Genomic DNA, 20695 nt, shown 5'->3' with positions numbered 1-20695 from the left:
GCCAAGAGTGGGTTAATATTGCTAGTCTGGCTGACAGCAGGATAGAGGGAAGGAAGTAGAGAGATTAAATGAGTGAGATGCAGGGGGTGGAGAGAGAGAGAGAGAGGGAGGGGAGTGATTTAATTCATCCCTAAGCAGCACTGATTGACTATAGCTAGCACACTGGCACTCACACAACAGAACGATGGAGAGAGACAGCAGAAACGAGAAGTTATTCTCCAGAAAGAGAAGTTTCACTTTTGGGGCATATGGAGGGTGAGTAACAGTCACAGTACTGAGAACTAATTAAAATGCTTTCGTTCTAGTGTCAAAATTAAATCTTGAATTATAAATGTTGTTCATAGAAGTAGTCCTTAATGTCATGCGGCACATTGTCTAAGGAGTTACCACTTCCCCTATTCACAGTGTGGACAAGTTCATATCTGAAAATGAGATTAGGTGAGTGAAACTTAATAATAACTTTATTTACCTTTATCCACATTTAATGTTGTTTCCTTCTCACTGGTCATTTTGCACTGGATTTAGCGGTTGATACACTTGCAGTTGATGAATGGAAAAAGTGATGGGTTGCATTGCTTTGCTCTGTCATTCCACCTGTTGCAGCAGACCGGAACCTTTAGAACACAGCATTCTGGATATTTTGGACTCCCCTACCAGCGAGACCAAACCGTTCCTCTCTGTTGGCAGCAACCAGAAGGTAAAAGGACTTAATCTGCTATGGCCATATCCTTTCATCATCGTCATTATATCCTTTTTGCATTTGTTGATCGCATCATCACAAATTTAGTCTCCCTGCACTTCCCTGCATCTGTCTTTGTCTAACGTTGTTCACCTTTCTCTCCCTGCTTCTCCCTGAACCTCCTTTCTCTGTCTGTCTGTCTGTCTGTCTGTCTGTCTGTCTGTCTGTCTGTCTGTCTGTCTGTCTGTCTGTCTGTCTGACTCTTTCTGTCTGTCTGACTCTTTCTGTCTGTCTGACTCTTTCTGTCTGTCTGTCTTTGTTTGTCTGTCTGTCTGTCTGCCTGTGTGACTGTCTATCTGTGTTTTCCATGTAAGGTGACAGAGCTGTTTGAGATCATTGAGAAGTTGCAGGTGAGTGTACAGCACCATTCCCCCTCTGTTTTGTGTAGTCTCTGTGTGTACAACAGTTCTCTCTCCAGTTATTCAATCAGTCAGTCACTGTTACCTTCACTCTCCTTCATCAGGGCAGCAGGCTCGATGAACAGCGTTGTGAATTCCCTCTGCCTTTGAGGGTGAGTCTTTCTCCTAAAATATAATGGCAAGATTTGTGTGCACACGTGTGGCATGTATGTGGCATGTTCAACTTTCTTTCCATTGAACATGGGATACAAATAAAGGCATTTAAAATAATTGACCTTCTCAATGATACAGACATTTTGTTCCCTAAAACACTGACGTCACAATAGCAATAACACTCATACCAGCATATATAAAACGTATTATTAGGTATGCTGGTGCAACCATGAGCACGTCAGTTCAAACATCATCCTACGGAAACTGCTAGATCTACAGTTAATTGGATACACCACAGACTTTTAAATTATCATCTCACCCTTTTTAAAGTCTCAGCTTTTGAAGATAGGTCGTGATCTTCCTCTGATCCTGCCTCCAAAGCTGGGTGGTTACTGGATAGACCCCCCGCTACAGAAGTTTGCTGAGACCAGTCCGACATCCTCTCATTACGGACTAGACCCAGAGACCTATGACATCATGGAGAGAGACAGCGAGGCCACATACTACCAGGAGTTCTTCCGCTCACGAGTTAGTAGAGTACCACCCATAGAACTATTCTTATTCTGTTCTATTGGATGGTAGAGATGGACTATGATCCAATATGATGAAATACATACATACAGTGCCTTGCAAAAGTATTCATCCCCCTTGGCGTTTTTCCTATTTTGTTGCATTACAACCTGTAATTTAAATGGATTTTTAATTGGATTTCATGTAATGGACATACACATAATATTCCAAATTGGTGAAGTGAAATTAAAAAAATAACTTGTTTCAAAAAATTCTAAAAAATAAATAACGGAAAAGTGGTGCGTGCATATGTATTCACCCCCTTTGCTATGAAGCCCCTAAATAAGATCTGGTGCAACCAATTACATTCAGAAGTCACATAATTAGTTAAATAAAGTCCACCGGTGTGCAATCTAAGTGTCACATGATCTGTCACATGATCTCAGTATATATACACCTGTTCTGAAAGGCCCCAGAGTCTGCAACACCACTAAGCAAGGGGCACCACCAAGCAAGCGGCACCATGAAGACCAAGGAGCTCTCCAAATGTTACACCCCTGAAAAAGGGGAGAAATAATCACGAACGTGACGCAGTTATGTTTCCTCACTGACAAATTTAGTGTAATGATTTTACAAAAATACCACATTTTACAGAACAACAGATCTACAGGAACCAGAGATTTGTAGGGTACAAAGCTTATTCAAGTCACAACAGCATAAACTGTAATTCACTAAAACATATACAAATGTTTCAATATAACTGTCAAACACAAAGTAATTTTAGCTCAGTAACCCATAACTACATTTATCAACCATGTCAACAAAGTATTCGAAACACATTATACAAATAACCCCAAATATATTATTAACAACGCACATATTCATTCACAATTAGCATAAAATGGCAGCTACTCTCAGTACGAAGCTATCGCTGCAACCAAGCAGATTACAGTCACACACGCACCTAATAACTCTCTTCAACTTAACTCTAACTTCCTCAAGATGTTACTAACACATACCTTAAACTCTCTTCACAGGTTAGCAAGTTATTACATTCAAATTAACTCGTTTCATATCAATAACGTACCTGAAAAAGGGGGAGAAATAATCACGAACGTGACGCAGTTATGTTTCCTCACTGACAAATTTAGTGTAATGAGAAAAAGACCGCGATTCCCCCCAGGAAGTTGGGTGGAGACCAGAGCAATCGATCTCAGGCTCATAGATTAAGAGCATTTAGTAGATCACAGATGAACACTTTTACCCTTAAATTAGGCACCACAAACTAAAGTAGTCAATATAACATTTACACATTCCTCTTACAATATTAACCCTTTGACTCTTGACGGATTTTAAACACATTTATGCATTTTATCAATCTCTATGAACTAGTACTGGATGCATAATCTTTTTAACCTTAGATATTTTAAGATCCTTACATACCATGAACTTACTAATACTTTTTAGTGTATAACAGGCTATGAATATGTCCTTTAACCTGTCACACTCTCCCCGACAAAATAAATGTTGTCCCAACATTACCAACATTGTCTTCTTAAACAGTCTATAAGCACTGGACGTAGAAAATCCTCTTCTGTAAGATAGTCCTTGAGCAGAGGTCAAAGTTCACAGTTCAAATAGAACCAAGAAGTTATATTCACAGTCCATATCTGTTGACCAGCTGTATAAACAGTCCATAAGCAGTCTTTTCTCATACTATTGTCAACAGTCCATCAGTTTTAATGATCTCTATGCATAGTCTGCTAATTGTCTCGTGAAAGTCTGTGAAATCAGTCAGTAGTCCATGGTCAAACATGTCAACTCTGTCTGTGGCCTCAAGTTTGCTGAAGTCCATACATGTAGGGTGGCTGAAGGTAATATCGCTGTAGTGATGGCAGCCATGGAACCAGTCCTGGTGCAGGGTAGACAGGGAACAACTGTGGCTGTGGCTGGATACTGTAGCAGGAAGGGATACCAAGCTGATCATAGGTGATACGTCTTGGAGGGTGTCTCTCTCTTTGTGGCAGCTGGTAAGCTGGTTCCTCAGGTTCAGCAGCAGCAGTTAATGAAGGAAAGGCACTTAGTGGACGATCATCCAGCACATTTTCAGCAGGCAAGTTCATCTCCTCAGCAGGCAGTTCTATAACTGTTGTTTTCTCCTCCAGCTGATTTTCAACAAGAGGCTGTGCTGGTAGCGTATCAGGAACTGGCACCGCAACTGTTTGTTTCACTGGTGGGGGCCTGTTTTCCGACTCTCTCGCTGGTTCAGCATACCTCTCAGGTACTGTAGGAGATGTGGGGACCTGTAGCGGCTCATGATGAAGGTCATATTCATCCCCGCTGTCTTCATCAGAATCTAGAGGCTGTGATCCAGGCTGATGTCTCTTTTTCTTACTTTTGTCATCTTTAGTCATTTCTGGTTGTCTCTCAAAGGTAAGTGGTCACAGGACATGAGCAGGTTTCTGTGCAGGACCCGGGAGCGTCCCCTACCCTTTTCTGGTCTCAACTCATAAATCGGCAGGTCTGAACCCATTTGTCTCACTACTGTGTGAATTTGATCTTCCCAATAGTTACGGAGTTTGCCTGGTCCTCCTCTTGGTGTCAGGTTTTTAATCAGAACTTCGCTCGCCAGGCTGTAGCACTGAACTCCTAACTTTAGTGTCATAGTACTTCTTACTTCTTTCAGCAGCTTTCTGAGCATTTTCATTTGCAATGGCGTATGCTTCTTCCATTCCTCGTTTCCAGTTCTCCACGTAGTCTCGCTGGTTACTGGAACCTGCCTCTGTGCACAATCCAAAGAACATATCAACTGGAAGCCTGGGTGATCTCCCAAACAGAAGATAAAATGGTGAATAGCCAGTCACTTCGCAGGGTGCAGTTATAGGCATAAACCAGTTTGTTTAGAGACTCCTTCCAGTTTGACTTTTGTGTCTCAGTTAGTGTCTTTAGCATTTGCAACAATGTTCTGTTCATTCGTTCCACTTGACCGTTCCCCATCGGGTGGTAGGGTGTTGTTCTGGACCCCGCCATGCCACTGAGTTTCTTTAACTGATGGAACAACTGATTTTCGAATTCTCCCCCTTGGTCATGGTGGATGCGGGAGGGGAACCCAAACTTCAGGGCAAAGTCATTGAAGATGAGATTTGCAGCAGTTTTTCCCTGACTTTGATGTGGTGGCGTAGGCTTGAGTGTAACGTGTAAAATGATCAACAATCACGAGGATGTACTCATATCCCCCTTTGCATCTGTCGAGATGGAGGAAATCTATACATACCAGTTCAAATGGCTGTGTTGTCACAATGTTTGTCAGAGGAGCTCTTGTTTCATGGCCTGGCTTTTTCTGCTTGACACAGCTACAAGTTTTAGTCACATAGTGCTCAATGTCAGATTGCATATAAGGCCAGAAGAAGCGGTCACGTACTAGTGATACAGTGCGGTCAGTACCTTGGTGTCCCATGTTATTGTGCAACTCTTCCATCACTTTACCTTTGTACTGCTCTGGTAGAACTAACTGCTTGCGGGCTGTAGTGATTCTGTACAGAATACCATCACTGTCGATTGTCAATTTGTCCCATTCTCTGAATAGGCATTTTGTCTTTGGACTGAATTCCTTTTGCTCTTTAACTGGCGGTTTGGAACCAGACAGCTTGAAATCGAGCACAGGACGGATGACCGGATCAGACTCTTGTGCCTCTCTTATCCCCTCTTTTGGGATCGAGCTGATTGTTGCTGTAGTTGTCTCACCTTCAGCTGATACTGACATAGATGCAGCTGAAATTGACCAAGGCACAAAAGGCTCTTTCTGTACCTCTACTGCTTGTATAGTGGCGGCAATGGTGTCTGGTGGAAGCTCCTCAGAACATTCTCTCATCAGTGACTCTACATCCAGTGGCATCCTCGACAAAGCATCTGCATCACCGTTCTCTCTGCCTGGCCTGTACTTTATTGTAAAGTGGAAATCAGCCAATTCTGCAACCCACCTGGAAGTGGTTGCGTTCAGTTTTGCAGTAGACAGAATGTAGCTGAGCGGGTTGTTATCACTGTATACAGTGAAGGTCGGAGCATAGTACAAATAATCATGGAACTTATCAGTGATTGCCCATTTTAGAGCTAGAAATTCTAGCTTGCCAGAGTGGTAGTGATAGTTCTTCTCAGCTGCTGTTAAGGTTCGAGAGCCATAAGCAATGACCCTAAGCTTCCCATCTTGCTCTTGATAAAGAACTGCTCCCAAGCCTTGGTGTGACGCATCAGTGTGTACAACAAATGGCTGAGTGAAGTCAGGGAAACCTAAGACTGGTGGGGTGAAGCAGACACTCAATCAGCTGTTCAAGTGCCTGTTGATGCTGGTCAGTCCACAGGATTGGCTTGTTTGAGGGCACCACATGACTTACTTTCTTTGTTTTTGCTTTCCGTGGGTGGTCAGGTAATTTCTCTGAATCTGCTTTCAGGAGGTCATACAGACAGCTGGCCCTCCTAGAAAAGTCTTTGATGTACTGTCTGTAGTAAGTGAGTAAACCAAGCATTTTTTTCTGAGCTGGCCCACAGTCTGTGGTCTGATCTCTTTCAATGCTCTTACTGCTTCAAAATCGGCTGGGTCAACTTTGCTGCCGTCTGCAGACACTATTCTGCCCAAATAACGGACCTGGGGTTTAAAGAGATCACACTTACTTGGCTTGAGTTTGATGCCATACTCTCTGAGACGCTGCAAAACCTTTTGCACATCATTCACATGGCTGTCGAAAGTTTTACTGAAAACTAGCGTGTCGTCCAGATAAGGAATGCAGATGTTGTCCCGGAGCCCTTCCAAACATTCCTCCATACAACGCTGAAAAGCTGCAGGAGCGTTCATGAGGCCGAATGGCATACGTATCCACTCATAGAGTCCCCATGGGGTCACAAATGCTGTCAGTGATCTGCTTTCTTCAGAGATGAACCCTTGGTGATATGCTTTTCCCTGATCTAAAAGGGAGAACCAGGAATTACCACCTAAACTGTCCATGATGTCCTGGACCCGAGGGATGGGCTGGCGGTCGGGATGTGTCTTTCTGTTCAGGTCTCTGTAATCTATACACAACCGGAGGGTCCCGTCCTTCTTCCTAACGCACACGACAGGTGAAGAATATGAAGAGTTTGACTTCCTAACCCAACCCTGGGCTATGAGGTCATGAAGGTAACCCTTCATCTCCTGATACAGTGGCCTGGGCACTGACATGTATGTGCGCTTGACTGGTTCAGAGTCCTTTAGAGAAATAGTCATTTTCAATCGTTCAATGCAGCCAATGTCATTGTCTGATCTGGAGAAGGAGTGACACTCTTCTCTAAGCATTTTCCTAACAACCTCTCTCTGTTCTTCGGTTAGGTGACTTAAACCTACTGGTGGATCCCACTGTTCAGTAGCAGTACATGGAGTTTGAACACTAGTGTGATTCACTGTGGCTGGGGTGACAGCTTTTTCAAAGACTTGGGCAGGTAACACAGTCATAATGGTTTGTACTGTACCGATTATGGTGCGTCCTAGCAGGGCAATGTCGTGGTCAGTGGGGTTAGAGACATCAAGCATGACAACTGGAAAAACACCTTTCTTAACTCTGACTAGTGTGTCAAAGAACTCAAGTTCATCTGGCCACTGCGGGTTCAGGTCTGGCTGGAAAAGCATTGTCATGTCATCTTTGAAAGGCTGGGAAGCTACCCGGCACTCAATCTGAATGCTACTGTGTTTTGGTACAGCAACCTTCTCTTTCTTGGTCTTCACTGCGTATTCATCTGTCTGTTCTGCGCTAACAGCCTGTATAAAAGCCCTCACCTTATTTCTTTTGAGGCTTGGGAAAGCTTTTTTCACTGTACTGTACCGTTTAGTCTTTTCGGTCATTGTCAGGATGTGCTCAATAACATTGAAACCTATGATGGGATGAGATAGGTGACAGCCTTTCATTACCAGCACTGGGATGATCAGTTCCTTCGTTTGGTCAGTTTCAGAGGCTAGCCGAAAAGTTGTTTCAATCCATCCCAGGTACGGCATTTCAGTCCCATTTGCTGCCGTCAATCTTAGATCATCAGGTGAGTCCAGAATTTCTGAAACATCCCTCAGCCTTGCGTTTGGGAGAGATTCCGCTTTCCATCGTTCATCAATGACCGATACCTGAGAGCCTGTGTCCCATAGAGCTTGGAGGTGGTGGCGATTCAGGTGACACTCAACAAGGCACTGTCTACCGACTAGCGAGGTGACCTTATGGGGGTGGCAACCTTGAGCTAGGGATGGTAAAGAGTGGGCATTTTCTTCTGTACAGGAAAGCTTTTCACAGGTAGAGTCCATTTTCAGGTGAGTGCATTTTTCCTTATGTTTAGTCCAATGTTGGTTTTGACATCCTTTGGAACAGTACAGTGTCTCTTTACATGATGAACATTGTTTCAGGTTCTCAAATGAATCTTCTCTGGCACAATTTGCACATTTCTGGGACTTTTTGGTAGCTACGGTTAACACTTGTCCCTCAGCGGTAACCCTTCCCCGTTTAAAGGGGCCTCTTTGGATGGTCTGACTCCCCGGATTTTACATCCAGCTTGAAAATGTTCCCCACTCCCACATCGGAAGCAGTGTGTGCAGCGTGCATCTGTTCTGGCCTGCTGGCAGACAAAACACCTCCTTGGAGCTTGAGCAGAGCGGTTGGTATACAGGTTAGGTGCATATTGATACTGCGCAGGGTCAGGTGCTTGGGGCTGACTGTAGTTGCTGTAATACTGCTGCTGGGAAACAGGTGGCTGGGGGTCCCTATCTGGCCTCCTAACTGGAAGTGGGGCATGGGCATAAGGCGATGACTGAAACATAGGCTGCTGTAATGTCTCCTTAATCTGAGCAATCTCTGCACTGAGACCTTTTAGGGAAGCTACACCTGTCTTAAGTTCAGCTAACTCTGTTAACAGTTCTGCGGGTATCTTAGCTTTGGCTTCCTTCACAGGACACTTTGCAGATGGCGTATCTTCTAACTGAACTACACTTACAGTTGTAGCAGGCTGTGGGGCATTAAAACGCTTTTTGTTTCGTCTTTCTATCTCATTAGCACAAGCAATGTTAAGCTTCTCTAGCAAAACCTCATCTGATGTTTCGCTATCAAGCAGGAGAGGCTGCATGTCTATCCTGATACTGTCACTCTGGAGACCTGTAAGGACTGTGTGTAAACACATGCGCTGGACTAGAGCAGGGTCATACTTAAGCCCTGATTCTGACTCCTGGGACGCAAATAGTACTTTCTGCCTCAAATCTAAGACGCGCATCAGGAAGCTTTGAGGGGTCTCCTTGCTATGCTGTGCTTCTGAAGCTAGCTGTTTGTAAAGCTCTGTTGCACTCTTCTCTTGGAAGTGGGAACGCAGGATGCATCTAAGTGTGGGAAGAGTTAGCTGGGGTTTACCTTCCAAGTAGCTGCGTAGCTGTGAGCCTGGAGAAATAGCCCTGATTACTGCGTCTACTATTTCTACCTCAGGATAGCCTCTGTTAAGTCCATTCTCAATCTGATGGGCAAGGCTGGAAAAAGTCAGTTTATCTTTCTGGCCCGGTTCACCTATCTGACCAGAAATTTTTAACTCTTTGCGCCAGTATGAGCCGGGCTGTGCACTGGGTGAGAGCTGCATGCTCCTCTGAAGATGGGCAGGGGGGTTGGGGCTGGCGCAGAGAATCACTGGCTTGGTCTGCAGTACTCTGCTCAGTTCCCACCCCTTGTTGTGGGGTTACAGTTCTCAGTCCCTCTATTCTGTGATGTGTTCTGGCTGTTTCAATATCATGGTCAGTTTGCCCTGTCTTGCTATCTATGCCACTGATCATCTCTGTCATTTTGTCTTTAAGTAACAATAATTCCGACATGCCGCCATCTTCTAACTCTGCAACTTCCTCTCTTTCAAGGAACACTCATAATGTGAGTCATCAGTGATATGCGGGATTTGTCTTGAACATCTCTTCTCTGTTCGCCTGATATGTCAAGGAAATCACATACGTCTAGTAACTTGTCTTTAGTCAGGGTGTGCAATTCTCCTACTACCTCTTCCTGTAGTTCTTCCAAGGCGGTTGTCATGTTGACAGGACAGGAGGAACCTTTACTGTGCAGGAGTTGACTCTGAATTAGGTGGTCCTTACTGTCTCTGATGGTCTCTCAAACGGCCTCAGTTGACACGTACTTAACCCCCCAACTTCCAGCTCCCTCGAACAGCAACACTTTCCTCACTGCAGCCTGCCTGGGTTGTTATGTAGGGATTTAGCTGGCTCGGAATTCAGCGACCAGGATGTGGAAGCCGGACATCTGAGCAGCAATCTCAGCGGAGCCTCCAAATGTTACACCCCTGAAAAAGGGGAGAAATAATCACGAACGTGACGCAGTTATGTTTCCTCACTGACAAATTTAGTGTAATGATTTTACAAAAATACCACATTTTACAGAACAACAGATCTACAGGAACCAGAGATTTGTAGGGTACAAAGCTTATTCAAGTCACAACAGCATAAACTGTAATTCACTAAAACATATACAAATGTTTCAATATAACTGTCAAACACAAAGTAATTTTAGCTCAGTAACCCATAACTACATTTATCAACCATGTCAACAAAGTATTCGAAACACATTATACAAATAACCCCAAATATATTATTAACAACGCACATATTCATTCACAATTAGCATAAAATGGCAGCTACTCTCAGTACGAAGCTATCGCTGCAACCAAGCAGATTACAGTCACACACGCACCTAATAACTCTCTTCAACTTAACTCCTAACTTCCTCAAGATGTTACTAACACATACCTTAAACTCTCTTCACAGGTTAGCAAGTTATTACATTCAAATTAACTCGTTTCATATCAATAACGTACCTGAAAAAGGGGAGAAATAATCACGAACGTGACGCAGTTATGTTTCCTCACTGACAAATTTAGTGTAATGAGAAAAAGACCGCGATTCCCCCAGGAAGTTGGGTGGAGACCAGAGCAATCGATCTCAGGCTCATAGATTAAGAGCATTTAGTAGATCACAGATGAACACTTTTACCCTTAAATTAGGCACCACAAACTAAAGTAGTCAATATAACATTTACACATTCCTCTTACAATATTAACCCTTTGACTCTTGACGGATTTTAAACACATTTATGCATTTTATCAATCTCTATGAACTAGTACTGGATGCATAATCTTTTTTAACCTTAGATATTTTAAGATCCTTACATACCATGAACTTACTAATACTTTTTAGTGTATAACAGGCTATGAATATGTCCTTTAACCTGTCACACAAACAGGTCAGGGAAAAAGTTGTGGAGAAGTACAGATCAGGGTTGGGTTATAAAAAAATATCAGAAACTTTGAACATCCCACGGAGCACCATTAAATCCATTATTAGAAAATGGAAAGAATATGGCACCATAACAAACCTGCCAAGAGAGGGCCGCCCACCAAAACTCACGGACCAGGCAAGGAGGGCATTAATCAAAGAGGCAACAAAGAGACCAAAGATAACCCTGAAGGCGCTGCAAAGCTCCACAGCGGCGATTGGAGTATCTGTCCATAGGACCACTTTAAGCCGTACACTCCACAGAGCTGGGCTTTACGGAAGAGTGGCCAGAAAAAAGCCATTGCTTAAAGAAAAAAATAAGCAAACACGTTTGGTGTTCGCCAAAAGGCATGTGGGAGACTTCCCAAACATATGGAAGAACGTACTCTGGTCAGATAAGGCTAAAATTAAGGTTTTTGGCCATCGAGGAAAACGCTATGTCTGGTGCAAGCCCAACACCTCTCATCACCCCGAGAACACCATCCGCACAGTGAAGCATGGTGGTGGCAGCATCATACAGTGGGGATGTTTTTCATCGGCAGGGACTGGGAAACTGGTCAGAATTTAAGGAATGATGGATGGCGCTAAATACAGGGAAATTCTTGAGGGAAACCTGTTTCAGTCTTCCAGAGATTTGAGACTGGGACGGAGGTTCACCTTCCAGCAGGACAATGACCCTAAGCATACTGCTAAAGCAACACTCGAGTGGTTTAAGGGGAAACATTTAAATGTCTTGGAATGGCCTAGTCAAAGCCCAGACCTCAATCCAATTGAGAATCTGTGATATGACTTAAAGATTGCTGTACACCAGCGGAACCCATCCAACTTGAAGGAGCTGGAGCAGTTTTGCCTTGAAGAATGGGCAAAAATCCCAGTAGCTAGATGTGCCAAGCTTATAGAGACATATCCCAAGAGACTTGCAGCTGTAATTGCTGCAAAATGTGGCTCTACAAAGTATTGACTTTGGGGTGGTGAATAGTTATGCACGCTCAAGTTTTCAGTTTTTTTGTCTTATTTCTTGTTTGCTTCAGAATAAAACATATTTTGCATCTTCAAAGTGGTAGGCATGTTGTGTAAATCAGATGATACAAACCCCCCAAAAATCAATTTTAATTCCAGGATGTAAGGCAACAAAATAGAAAAAATGCCAAGGGGGGTGAATAGTTTCGCAAGCCACTGTACATAGTAGCTGTGTGACTTTCTCTCCTATGTCAGTATCATCACTCGTTCACAGCAGTGGACCCCTCCCTGGGACCCCTCCTTCTCTCTGTCTGTTTGGAGGAAGAAGAGAAGAGGCTGAGAGTAATACTGAGGTTATATCAGAAATAATGGAAATTGTTCAATTAATGTAATGAAACACCCTGGTGAATTCCATGAGCAACAGTTATTACATGTTTGTCTTTCCTTTCCAGAATGAGGGAATGCTCTATGCATGGGGTTTTCTCTGTGTCTCTGTTCCCAAACATCCCATCTGCTGTGGAGCTGGCCAAGGTACCATTACTAGTCTCTCCAACAGACGTGTGTATTTTAGATTAACCTTTATTATACTTTTACTGAAAGTAATTACCATCATCGAAAAACCCCAAACTGACCATGTCCTTTTCAGATGCTATGCGACAGTGTGACTGTGCCCAGATTTGATGTGGTCAGTTACCTCAAGGTACTTATTTTTCACTGTACACATTCCCAAATGATTTAGGCCTTCATGTTACACAGAATGTACTCTTCAAATGACCTCTAAAACCTGAGACAAATTTGACAAAAATGTGTGCCCTCTCCTTCCCCTTTATCTCTCTATCTATCCCTCTGCTTCTCCCTTCATTTCTCCCTCTCCCTTCCCCTCTCTGTCTTTCAGGCACCAGATCTTATAACAGCATTTGATGAACACAGAGTGTCTCCGAACTTCAAGTTTGGTGTCTTGTATCAGAGAGAGGGACAGGTAAATAACTGGACCGCAGGCAGAAGCTTGGTAGCATTAAATAGGAGCACTAGTCTACATTACATCTCATATTTTCTCTCTATCTTTTACAGTTGACAGAGGAGGACATACTCTGTAACAATGAGGAAAGTGAAGAGTTTCAAGAATTCCTCTCTATTTTGGGAGATACAGTCACACTTCAAGGGTTCACTGGGTAATTTACAGTAACCTACATGGTGACATGGCCTTATGGAGAAATTACAGAAATATGACATTGTAACAGGAAGAGATGAATAAGAAGATGCCAGCAGCTTACTGTCACTCCCTCTCCCCGACGGCATCTTCTCTCTTTCTCTCCCCCATTCTCTCTCTCCCTCCCTCTCTTCAAGGTTCCGAGGAGGTTTGGACGTGTGTCACGGCCAGACAGGAAGTGATGCGGTCTTCACTTCCTTCCACGGCAGAGAGATCATGTTCCATGTGTCCACCAAACTGCCCTTCACAGAGGGCGATACACAACAGGTTAGCTAGAATAACGACAACTAATCATACTCACCCACAGTCAATCACTTCAACCCAGCTCCAGTGGCTCCCTCTTACCCTCTGCTCATTGCTCCTTACAGCTACAGAGGAAGAGACACATCGGCAACGACATCGTTGCTGTTGTTTACCAGGAGGGCCAAACCCCTTTTCTGTCTGATGTCATCGGTTCGCACTTCCTGCACTGTTTCCTAGTGGTCAGGAGGGTGAGGAAGGGAGTGGGGGGCGAGGGGGAGGAGGCAGGAGGAGGAGGGGTCTTCCAGGTATGAAGATAAAACAAAAGGAGAGACACATTGATCTCTTATCACTGTAGTTATTTTTATTGGAATGGAAAGACTTTTTCAAACCTGAAAGTGGTCTGTTTGCAGGTGTCAGTCGCAGCCAGAGAGGATGTACCTCCCTTTGGTCCCTCCCTCCCTGATCCTCCCATATTCACAGAGGTGAATAGAATTCACATCTGATCTTGGTGACATGGTAAAAGACCATGATGCATTCTCAGTGTGTCTCTGTTGGCCTCTCTTGCAGAGCTCCCTGTTGAGAGAGTTCCTCCTGACCAAGCTTATCAATGCAGAGATCTCCTGTTATAAGGCTGAGAGGTTCAGCAGACTTGAGGTAACCACAGAAGAACAACACTAACACCATTATACATGTATGCAGTAATGCTTAAGGCATTACATGCACAGGTCCAAAGACTTTCTAGATGCAAAACTGTTATCTTTTTATGTGGAACAGAAACCTAATCAACAAGTCTTTCCTCTTCTCTAATTCCTCTCTTCTGCTCCCCATCTCTTACTTAACTCCTCTATGCTGCCTCCTCTCCTCCCTCTCTCCTCTCATCCTATCTTTTCAAGCTGCGCACTCGTTCGTCCCTCCTGGAGGGTCTGCAGGCGGAACTGTCCACCCGCTCCCAGTGCATGATGGGAGATTCGCCTGTGTCCGCCCTCTCGACTTCTGAGGGGATGAAGGGTGTAACTGAGGGGAGTGGAGGGTTCATCGAAAACTTTAAGGTGAAGTCAGACATTCTTGACTTTTTCGCTACAGAATGGGGAAAGGGTGGGTTTTGGACTTGGCATCCATATTTCCTGTCTTTGTTGCAGAGAGCCATAAGGGTGCGCAGTAATTCTTTTGACACTCTTGGGGGGCCTAGAAAGACCGGCGGGGTGTCGATCCCACAGAAGCCCAAGGTAACCCATACTGAAGATGGAAGCACTTTCTCTTTTTTTCACTGAATATCTTATTGATATGTTTGTGGGAAATACTGACCACCCCTGTTGGTTTTGTCTCCCTCGTCAGGCTGCTACAGAGAGAGATGGAGAGAGGTAAGACACTACAGAGAACGGACAAATCAAGAAGATGGACGAACAGACAGACAGACAGATGTTGTTTTTTGTCTTTCAGTGAGTTGGTCTACAAGCTCCCTGAACCCAGCTTTCCGCCCACAGACAACCTGGGCTCCACAGAGGTCAAAGATCACTCCAGTCCCCAGGAGAATACGTAGACAGACAGAATTATGTGTATATTTTAATAATAACCGAGTGGATGCTTTGCATTCGGAAAGTATTCAGGCCCCTTGACTTTTACCACATTTTGTTACGTTACAGCCTTATTCTAAAATTGATTAAATAGTTTTTTCCCCTCATCAATCTACACACAATATCCCATAATTACAAAGCAAAAACAGGTTTTTATTTTTTTGTGCAATTTTATAACAAATAAAACATCACATTTACATATGTATTCAGACCCTTTACTCAGTACTTTGTTGAAGCACCTTTGGCAGCAATTACAGCCTATAGTCTTCTTGGGTATGACGCTACAAGCTTGGCACACCTGTATTTGGGGAGTTTCTACCATTCTTCTCTGTAGTTCCTCTCAAGCTCTGTAGGGTTGGATGGAGAGCGTCGCTGCACAGCTATTTCTAGGTCTCTCCAGAGATGTTCGATCGTGTTCAATTCCGGGCTCTGGCTGGTCCACTCAAGGATATTCAGAGACTTGTCCCAAAGCCACCCCTGCGTTGTCTTGGCTGTGGGCTTAGGGTCGTTGTCCTGTTGGAAGGTGAACCTTCGCCCCAGTCTGAAGTCCTGAGCACTCTGGAGCAGGTTTTCATCAAGGATCTCTCTGTAATTTTCTCCGTTCATCTTTCCCTCGATCCTGACTAGTCTCCCTGCCGCTGAAAAACATCCCCATTCTGCCACCACCATGCTTCACTGTAGGGATGGTGCCAGGTTTCCTCCAGATGTGACACTTGGCATTCATGCCAAAGAGTTCAATCTTGGTTTCATCATCTGCTAAATGACCAGAGAATCTTGTTTCTCATGGTCTGAGAGTCATTTGGGTGCCTTTTGGCAAACTCCAAGCGGGCTGTCATGTGCCTTTTACTGAGGAGTGGCTTCTGTCTGGCCACTCTACCATAAAGGCCTGATTAATGGAGTGCTGCAAAGATGGTTGTCCTTCTGGAAGGTTCTCCTATCTCCACAGAGGAACTCTGGAGCTCTGTCAGAGTGACCATCGGGTTCAGGGTCACCTCCCTGACCAAGGCCCTTCTCCCCCGATTGCTCAATTTGACCAGGTAGCCAGCTCTAGGTAGAGTCTTAGTGGTTCCAAACTTCTTCCATTTAAGAATGATGGAGGCCACTGTGTTCTTGGGGACCTTCAATGCTGCAGAAATGTGCCTCGACACAATCCTGTCTTGGAGCTCTACGGACAATTCCTTCGACCTCACAGCTTGGTTTTTGCTCTGACATGCACTGTCAACTGTGGGACCTTATATAGACAGGTGTGTGCCTTTCCAAATCATGTCCAATCAATTGAATTTACCACAGGTGGACTCCAATCAAATTGTAGAAACATCTCAAGCATGATCAATGGAAACAGGATGCACCTGAGCCCAATTTCGAGTCTCATAGCAAAGGGTCTTAATACTGAATGTAAATAAGGTATTTCTGTTTTAAGGTATTTTCTAAAAACCTGTTTTCACTTTGTCATCATGGGGTATTGTGCGTAGATTGATGAGGGAAAAAATATTTAATCAATTTTAGAATAAGGCTGTAACGTAACAAAATGTGGAAAAAGTCAAGGGGTCTGAATACTTTCCGAACGCACTGTACAAGTTGTAAAATAAGATGTTCAAATTGATAAATTCATAGCAAGTAATACAGATATATTATTTTAGAATATTTTCACTGTTAATATGTGTACATCATTGTAGTAAATGTATGATAACTAAGTCATGCAATATTTATATTACTATTTTAGAGCATTGTAATAATTCAGGGCTGCCAACTTTTGAAGAAAGCTGGAGTGAGATTTGCTGTGTGAATTTCATTGCCCCCTGGCACAATCCCTAGACTGGGGATTGGGAGTCCACCCCCAGGAAGATTTTACTGTTTTAAACTATTTCCCTGCAATTCTATGTATTTTGACATGGCTTTGGCCTATTACCAGGGTGGAAAATTAGGTATATTCAGGATGCTTTGAACATTAAATTAACACTCAAAATTCGACTACTTTGTTACTTTGAGTTTTTGGGGTATGAAATGTAAAGTATGCTGATATGTTTTTTAAAACATTTTTTAGGTGGTTTGACACTTTATTCAGACAGTAATGAAATGAGATAGGGAGACAGGCAAATGCTAAAAACAGTGGGAAGGTTGGAAGCAGGGATTGATCCCTGTTCTCCGGTGAAAAGTTGTATGCGACATATTCCGGGGAGTGTTACCACCACACCAAGGCTCTGCACAGGAAATGTTAATATTAATGGTTGATGGCAGTGGATAACCAAATCATAGATTGCAGTCTGCTTATCCATAGACTGCTTTGAAGGTAACATTTTATATTTTGTCATTTGGGTGATCTATCGCTTTAAAATCGGGATGGAAGAAAATCCTGCTTGCTTTCCAGGAGGGTTGGCCACTCCACATCTATGTTTCCCAAGTGCTGGGTGTTTGAAAATGTTTTTGTTATAACAATTCATTTTTCAAGATCACACAACCTTCAACAAAAATCGAATGAATATCAATATTCAGGTGGTTTATGCCTACTAGTTGAAGATCCTTGCCAACATTTTACTCTAGGTTGTCAAAATATGATGCGTTTATGAGTTGTGAGTCCCTCTACCATCTCTGCCTTTGCATGTGCACAATACTAAAATGTCAAAAATGATATTTGATTCCTGGAGCATTTAATATCCAATGCTTATTTGTATGACTTATTCAAAACGCTCCACGAATGGCAAAAATGCATAGCCTCATATAATTCATTTTCAAAGACACAAGTAGGCATATCATATTTAAAATACGAGATTGCGTAAAATTGGGAAGAAGTGGAATAATAAAATAAGTGTGGGGAATGACAGTAGTGTTACTGATAAGCATAGTGATTACTCTATATTTTAGCCCATTGTTAAGAATGCTAGTTATTTAATCAGACTAAACAACGTAAAGAGCGAATAAAATCTCCTGAAGAAAATATTATATAAATCTTCCCCTACACTCTACCCAAATTATTGTATATTTATTGTACCCCCTCTAGAGTCAAATTTATACTTTGGGTTCACAATCTGTTTGAGAAAATGATTTTCATAGTCGCAAATCAGGTGATCCTACCCATCTTCCCTGATAAAACATACTGTAGGTATGTCTGCTGCCGTTTCGTTGTCACAGCCTAAATGCCAATAACCAAACGAAGGGACTAATGCAAGTGTGGATTACATCGACTTTAGTACATGCTGTCAAAAGGGTGCATTCTGAAATAGGGACGGGAGTAACAGCAACCAAATTTTGTTCACAATATTGTACATAAAACAGGGCTACAGGGCTGCTCTTTTTACAGTTTTATAAACTCAGTGGAGAACGATCTCTATCCATTCAACTCCACTCTAATCTTGAGGGTTGTTCCTTTAAAACGCGCATCCAATCCCCTTGATACATAACTACACCAATCATATGCTTTGATGTGCCGCGGTTCACAGTGCTGTGGCAAGACATGACATTGATAGCGATTCTGCTCGTGCTGTTAAATTGCAGGTGCAGATGCTGCGATTTCAAAACGATTTGGAGCACAGTTGAAAAGTTAACGCGCGGACTATACAATGGACTAATAAAACCAGTACTTTTCAATGCGTGAGATATAAGAGGTGTGCGGTGAAAGCGTGAGAAGAGGGTCAAATGCGTGTGAGTTGGCAGCTCTGGTATCAATAGTGTTATCCATGAGATGAGATTTAATTATACTGAACAAAAACATAAATGCAACAATTTCAAAGATTTTGCTGAGTTACAGTTCCTATAAGGAAATCAGTCAATTGAAATAAATTAATTAGTCCCTAATCTATGGATTTCACATGACTGGGCAGGGGTGCAGACATGGGTGGGCCTGGGAGGGCATATGCCCACCCACTTGGGAGCCAGGCCCAGCCAATCAGAATGAGTTTTCCCCCACAAAAGGGCTTTATTACATAAATAAATACTCAATGACGTTGGAGGCGGCTTATGGCAGAGAAATGAACATTCAATTATCTGGTTATAGCTCTGGTGGACATTCCTGCAGTCAGCATGCCAATTGCAAGCTCCCTCAACTTGAGACATCCGTGGCATTGTGTTGTGTGACAAAACTGCACATTTTAGAGTGGCCTTTTATTGTCCAGAGTACAAGGTGCACCTGTGTAATGATCATGCTGTTTAATCAGCTTCTAGATATGCCACACCTGTCAGGTGGATGTATTATCTAGACAAAGGATAAAATGCTCACTAACACGAATGTAAACAAATTTGTGCACAAAATGTGAGAGAAATAAGCTTTTTGTGAGTATGGAACATTTCTGGGATCTTTTATTTGAGCTCATGAAACATCAGACCAGCAATTTACATGTTGCGTTTATATTTTTCAGTGGATGGTAGCAAACTATTATTAGGTCAGTGTTTTTGTATCAAAACGAACAGAGAGGTACAATACATTCATAACAGATTTCACAGGACACTAAGTGTGTGCCCTCAGGCCCCTACTCCACTACCACATATCTACAACACAAAATCCATGTGTACGTGTGTGTATAGAGCATATATTATCATGTTTGTGTATGCATGTGTCTGTGCCTATGTTTGTGTTGGTTGCGATTCGCCAATAAAACTTGAAGAAGAATGTAGAAAGTAAACAAACACGGTTTTGACTAGATGGAATACAGTTTATGTCGCAATTGACTAGAATTTAATTTTCGTAGCAGGCTAGGAGATCTTACGCAGCAGGTTATGAGAATGAACGTAGCAGGTTAGGATAATTAGGTTAAGGTTAGGGAAATTATTAGGGTTAGCTATGGAAAAAAAATCTACTTAAAGAGGTAATTTTACATTAGATGTATCCCACCCGAGGCATGCACAGAGGGTCAGGATAAAGATCTGGTCAGAGGGAGCAGGCGCTCCGTGTTAAACGAATGGGGGCAAGAGATGTGAATTGTTTTGCTCTCAAGAAAAGGGAGGCATTGAAAGGAGTGATTACTGGGGTAGCGGTAAATGTGAAAGCTGACCAACTGAAATGGAAGATTCATGGTGTTTGTGATGTTCGTCGTTTGGTGCGCAGCAGACAGGGTGGTGTGAGTGGAAAAACAGAAGAGTCATTGTCTGTTCTTTTGAGTTTTGATGCTGAGTCTTTGCCCAACAAAATTATGTTAGGATATATAAGTTATCCTGTACAAGCTTTTGTGCCGAATACATTACATTGTTACAGGAGTCAAGCTTATGGGCATGTGGCAGCAGTGTGTAGGAGGGAGGTTCCTAGGTGTGCAGAAGGGCATGAGACAAAGGAATGTGTAGCATTGGGGAGAGTAGTGATATGTGTTAATTGTAGGGGTGCCCATGGGTCTGGGGATCAGAAATGTCCCGTGCGAGAGAGGCAGGTTGAGGTTTCCAGGGTTAGAGTAGAGCAGAAGTTGTCATATGCTGAGGCAGTGAAGAAAGTAGAGGAAGATGGGTCAAGGGGGAGGGATCCTGAGAGGAGTGGTGTGAGTAGTAGATCTGTACCAGTACAGAGGGATAAACCAACAAGTGATATATGTTTCAGTAAGATTGGATTTTTGACATTTATAGCAATGGTTATCAACTGTACTGCAGGGATGGAACGTAAGTCGCAGAAAATAGAGGCTGTGGTGGCAGCTGCAGAGAGGGATTTGGGTGTGC

The 20695-nt window shown here is 43.1% G+C and overlaps 1 protein-coding gene across 1 annotated transcript; it reads left to right on the top strand.

The window, feature by feature from the left end:
• The first annotated feature begins 143 nt into the window (after positions 1 to 143).
• Positions 144 to 15096, top strand: LOC121542965 (rap1 GTPase-activating protein 2-like). The gene is made up of 19 exons (XM_041852628.1): positions 144 to 255; positions 406 to 438; positions 604 to 697; positions 1054 to 1089; positions 1203 to 1250; positions 1582 to 1779; positions 12290 to 12387; positions 12487 to 12565; positions 12681 to 12734; positions 12930 to 13013; positions 13106 to 13206; positions 13382 to 13511; positions 13613 to 13792; positions 13898 to 13969; positions 14055 to 14141; positions 14381 to 14536; positions 14627 to 14713; positions 14823 to 14848; positions 14928 to 15096. The coding sequence occupies exons 1-19, from the start codon at positions 185 to 187 to the stop codon at positions 15025 to 15027; spliced, it is 1734 nt and encodes a 577-aa protein (XP_041708562.1). The 5' UTR covers positions 144 to 184; the 3' UTR covers positions 15028 to 15096.
• The last annotated feature ends 5599 nt before the right edge of the window (positions 15097 to 20695 follow it).

Source organism: Coregonus clupeaformis, unplaced genomic scaffold (assembly GCF_020615455.1).
Source record: "Coregonus clupeaformis isolate EN_2021a unplaced genomic scaffold, ASM2061545v1 scaf1504, whole genome shotgun sequence".
Lineage (NCBI taxonomy): Eukaryota > Metazoa > Chordata > Actinopteri > Salmoniformes > Salmonidae > Coregonus > Coregonus clupeaformis.
The sequence above is the reverse complement of the archived record's forward strand: the minus strand, read 5'-3'. Positions and strand labels throughout refer to the sequence as shown.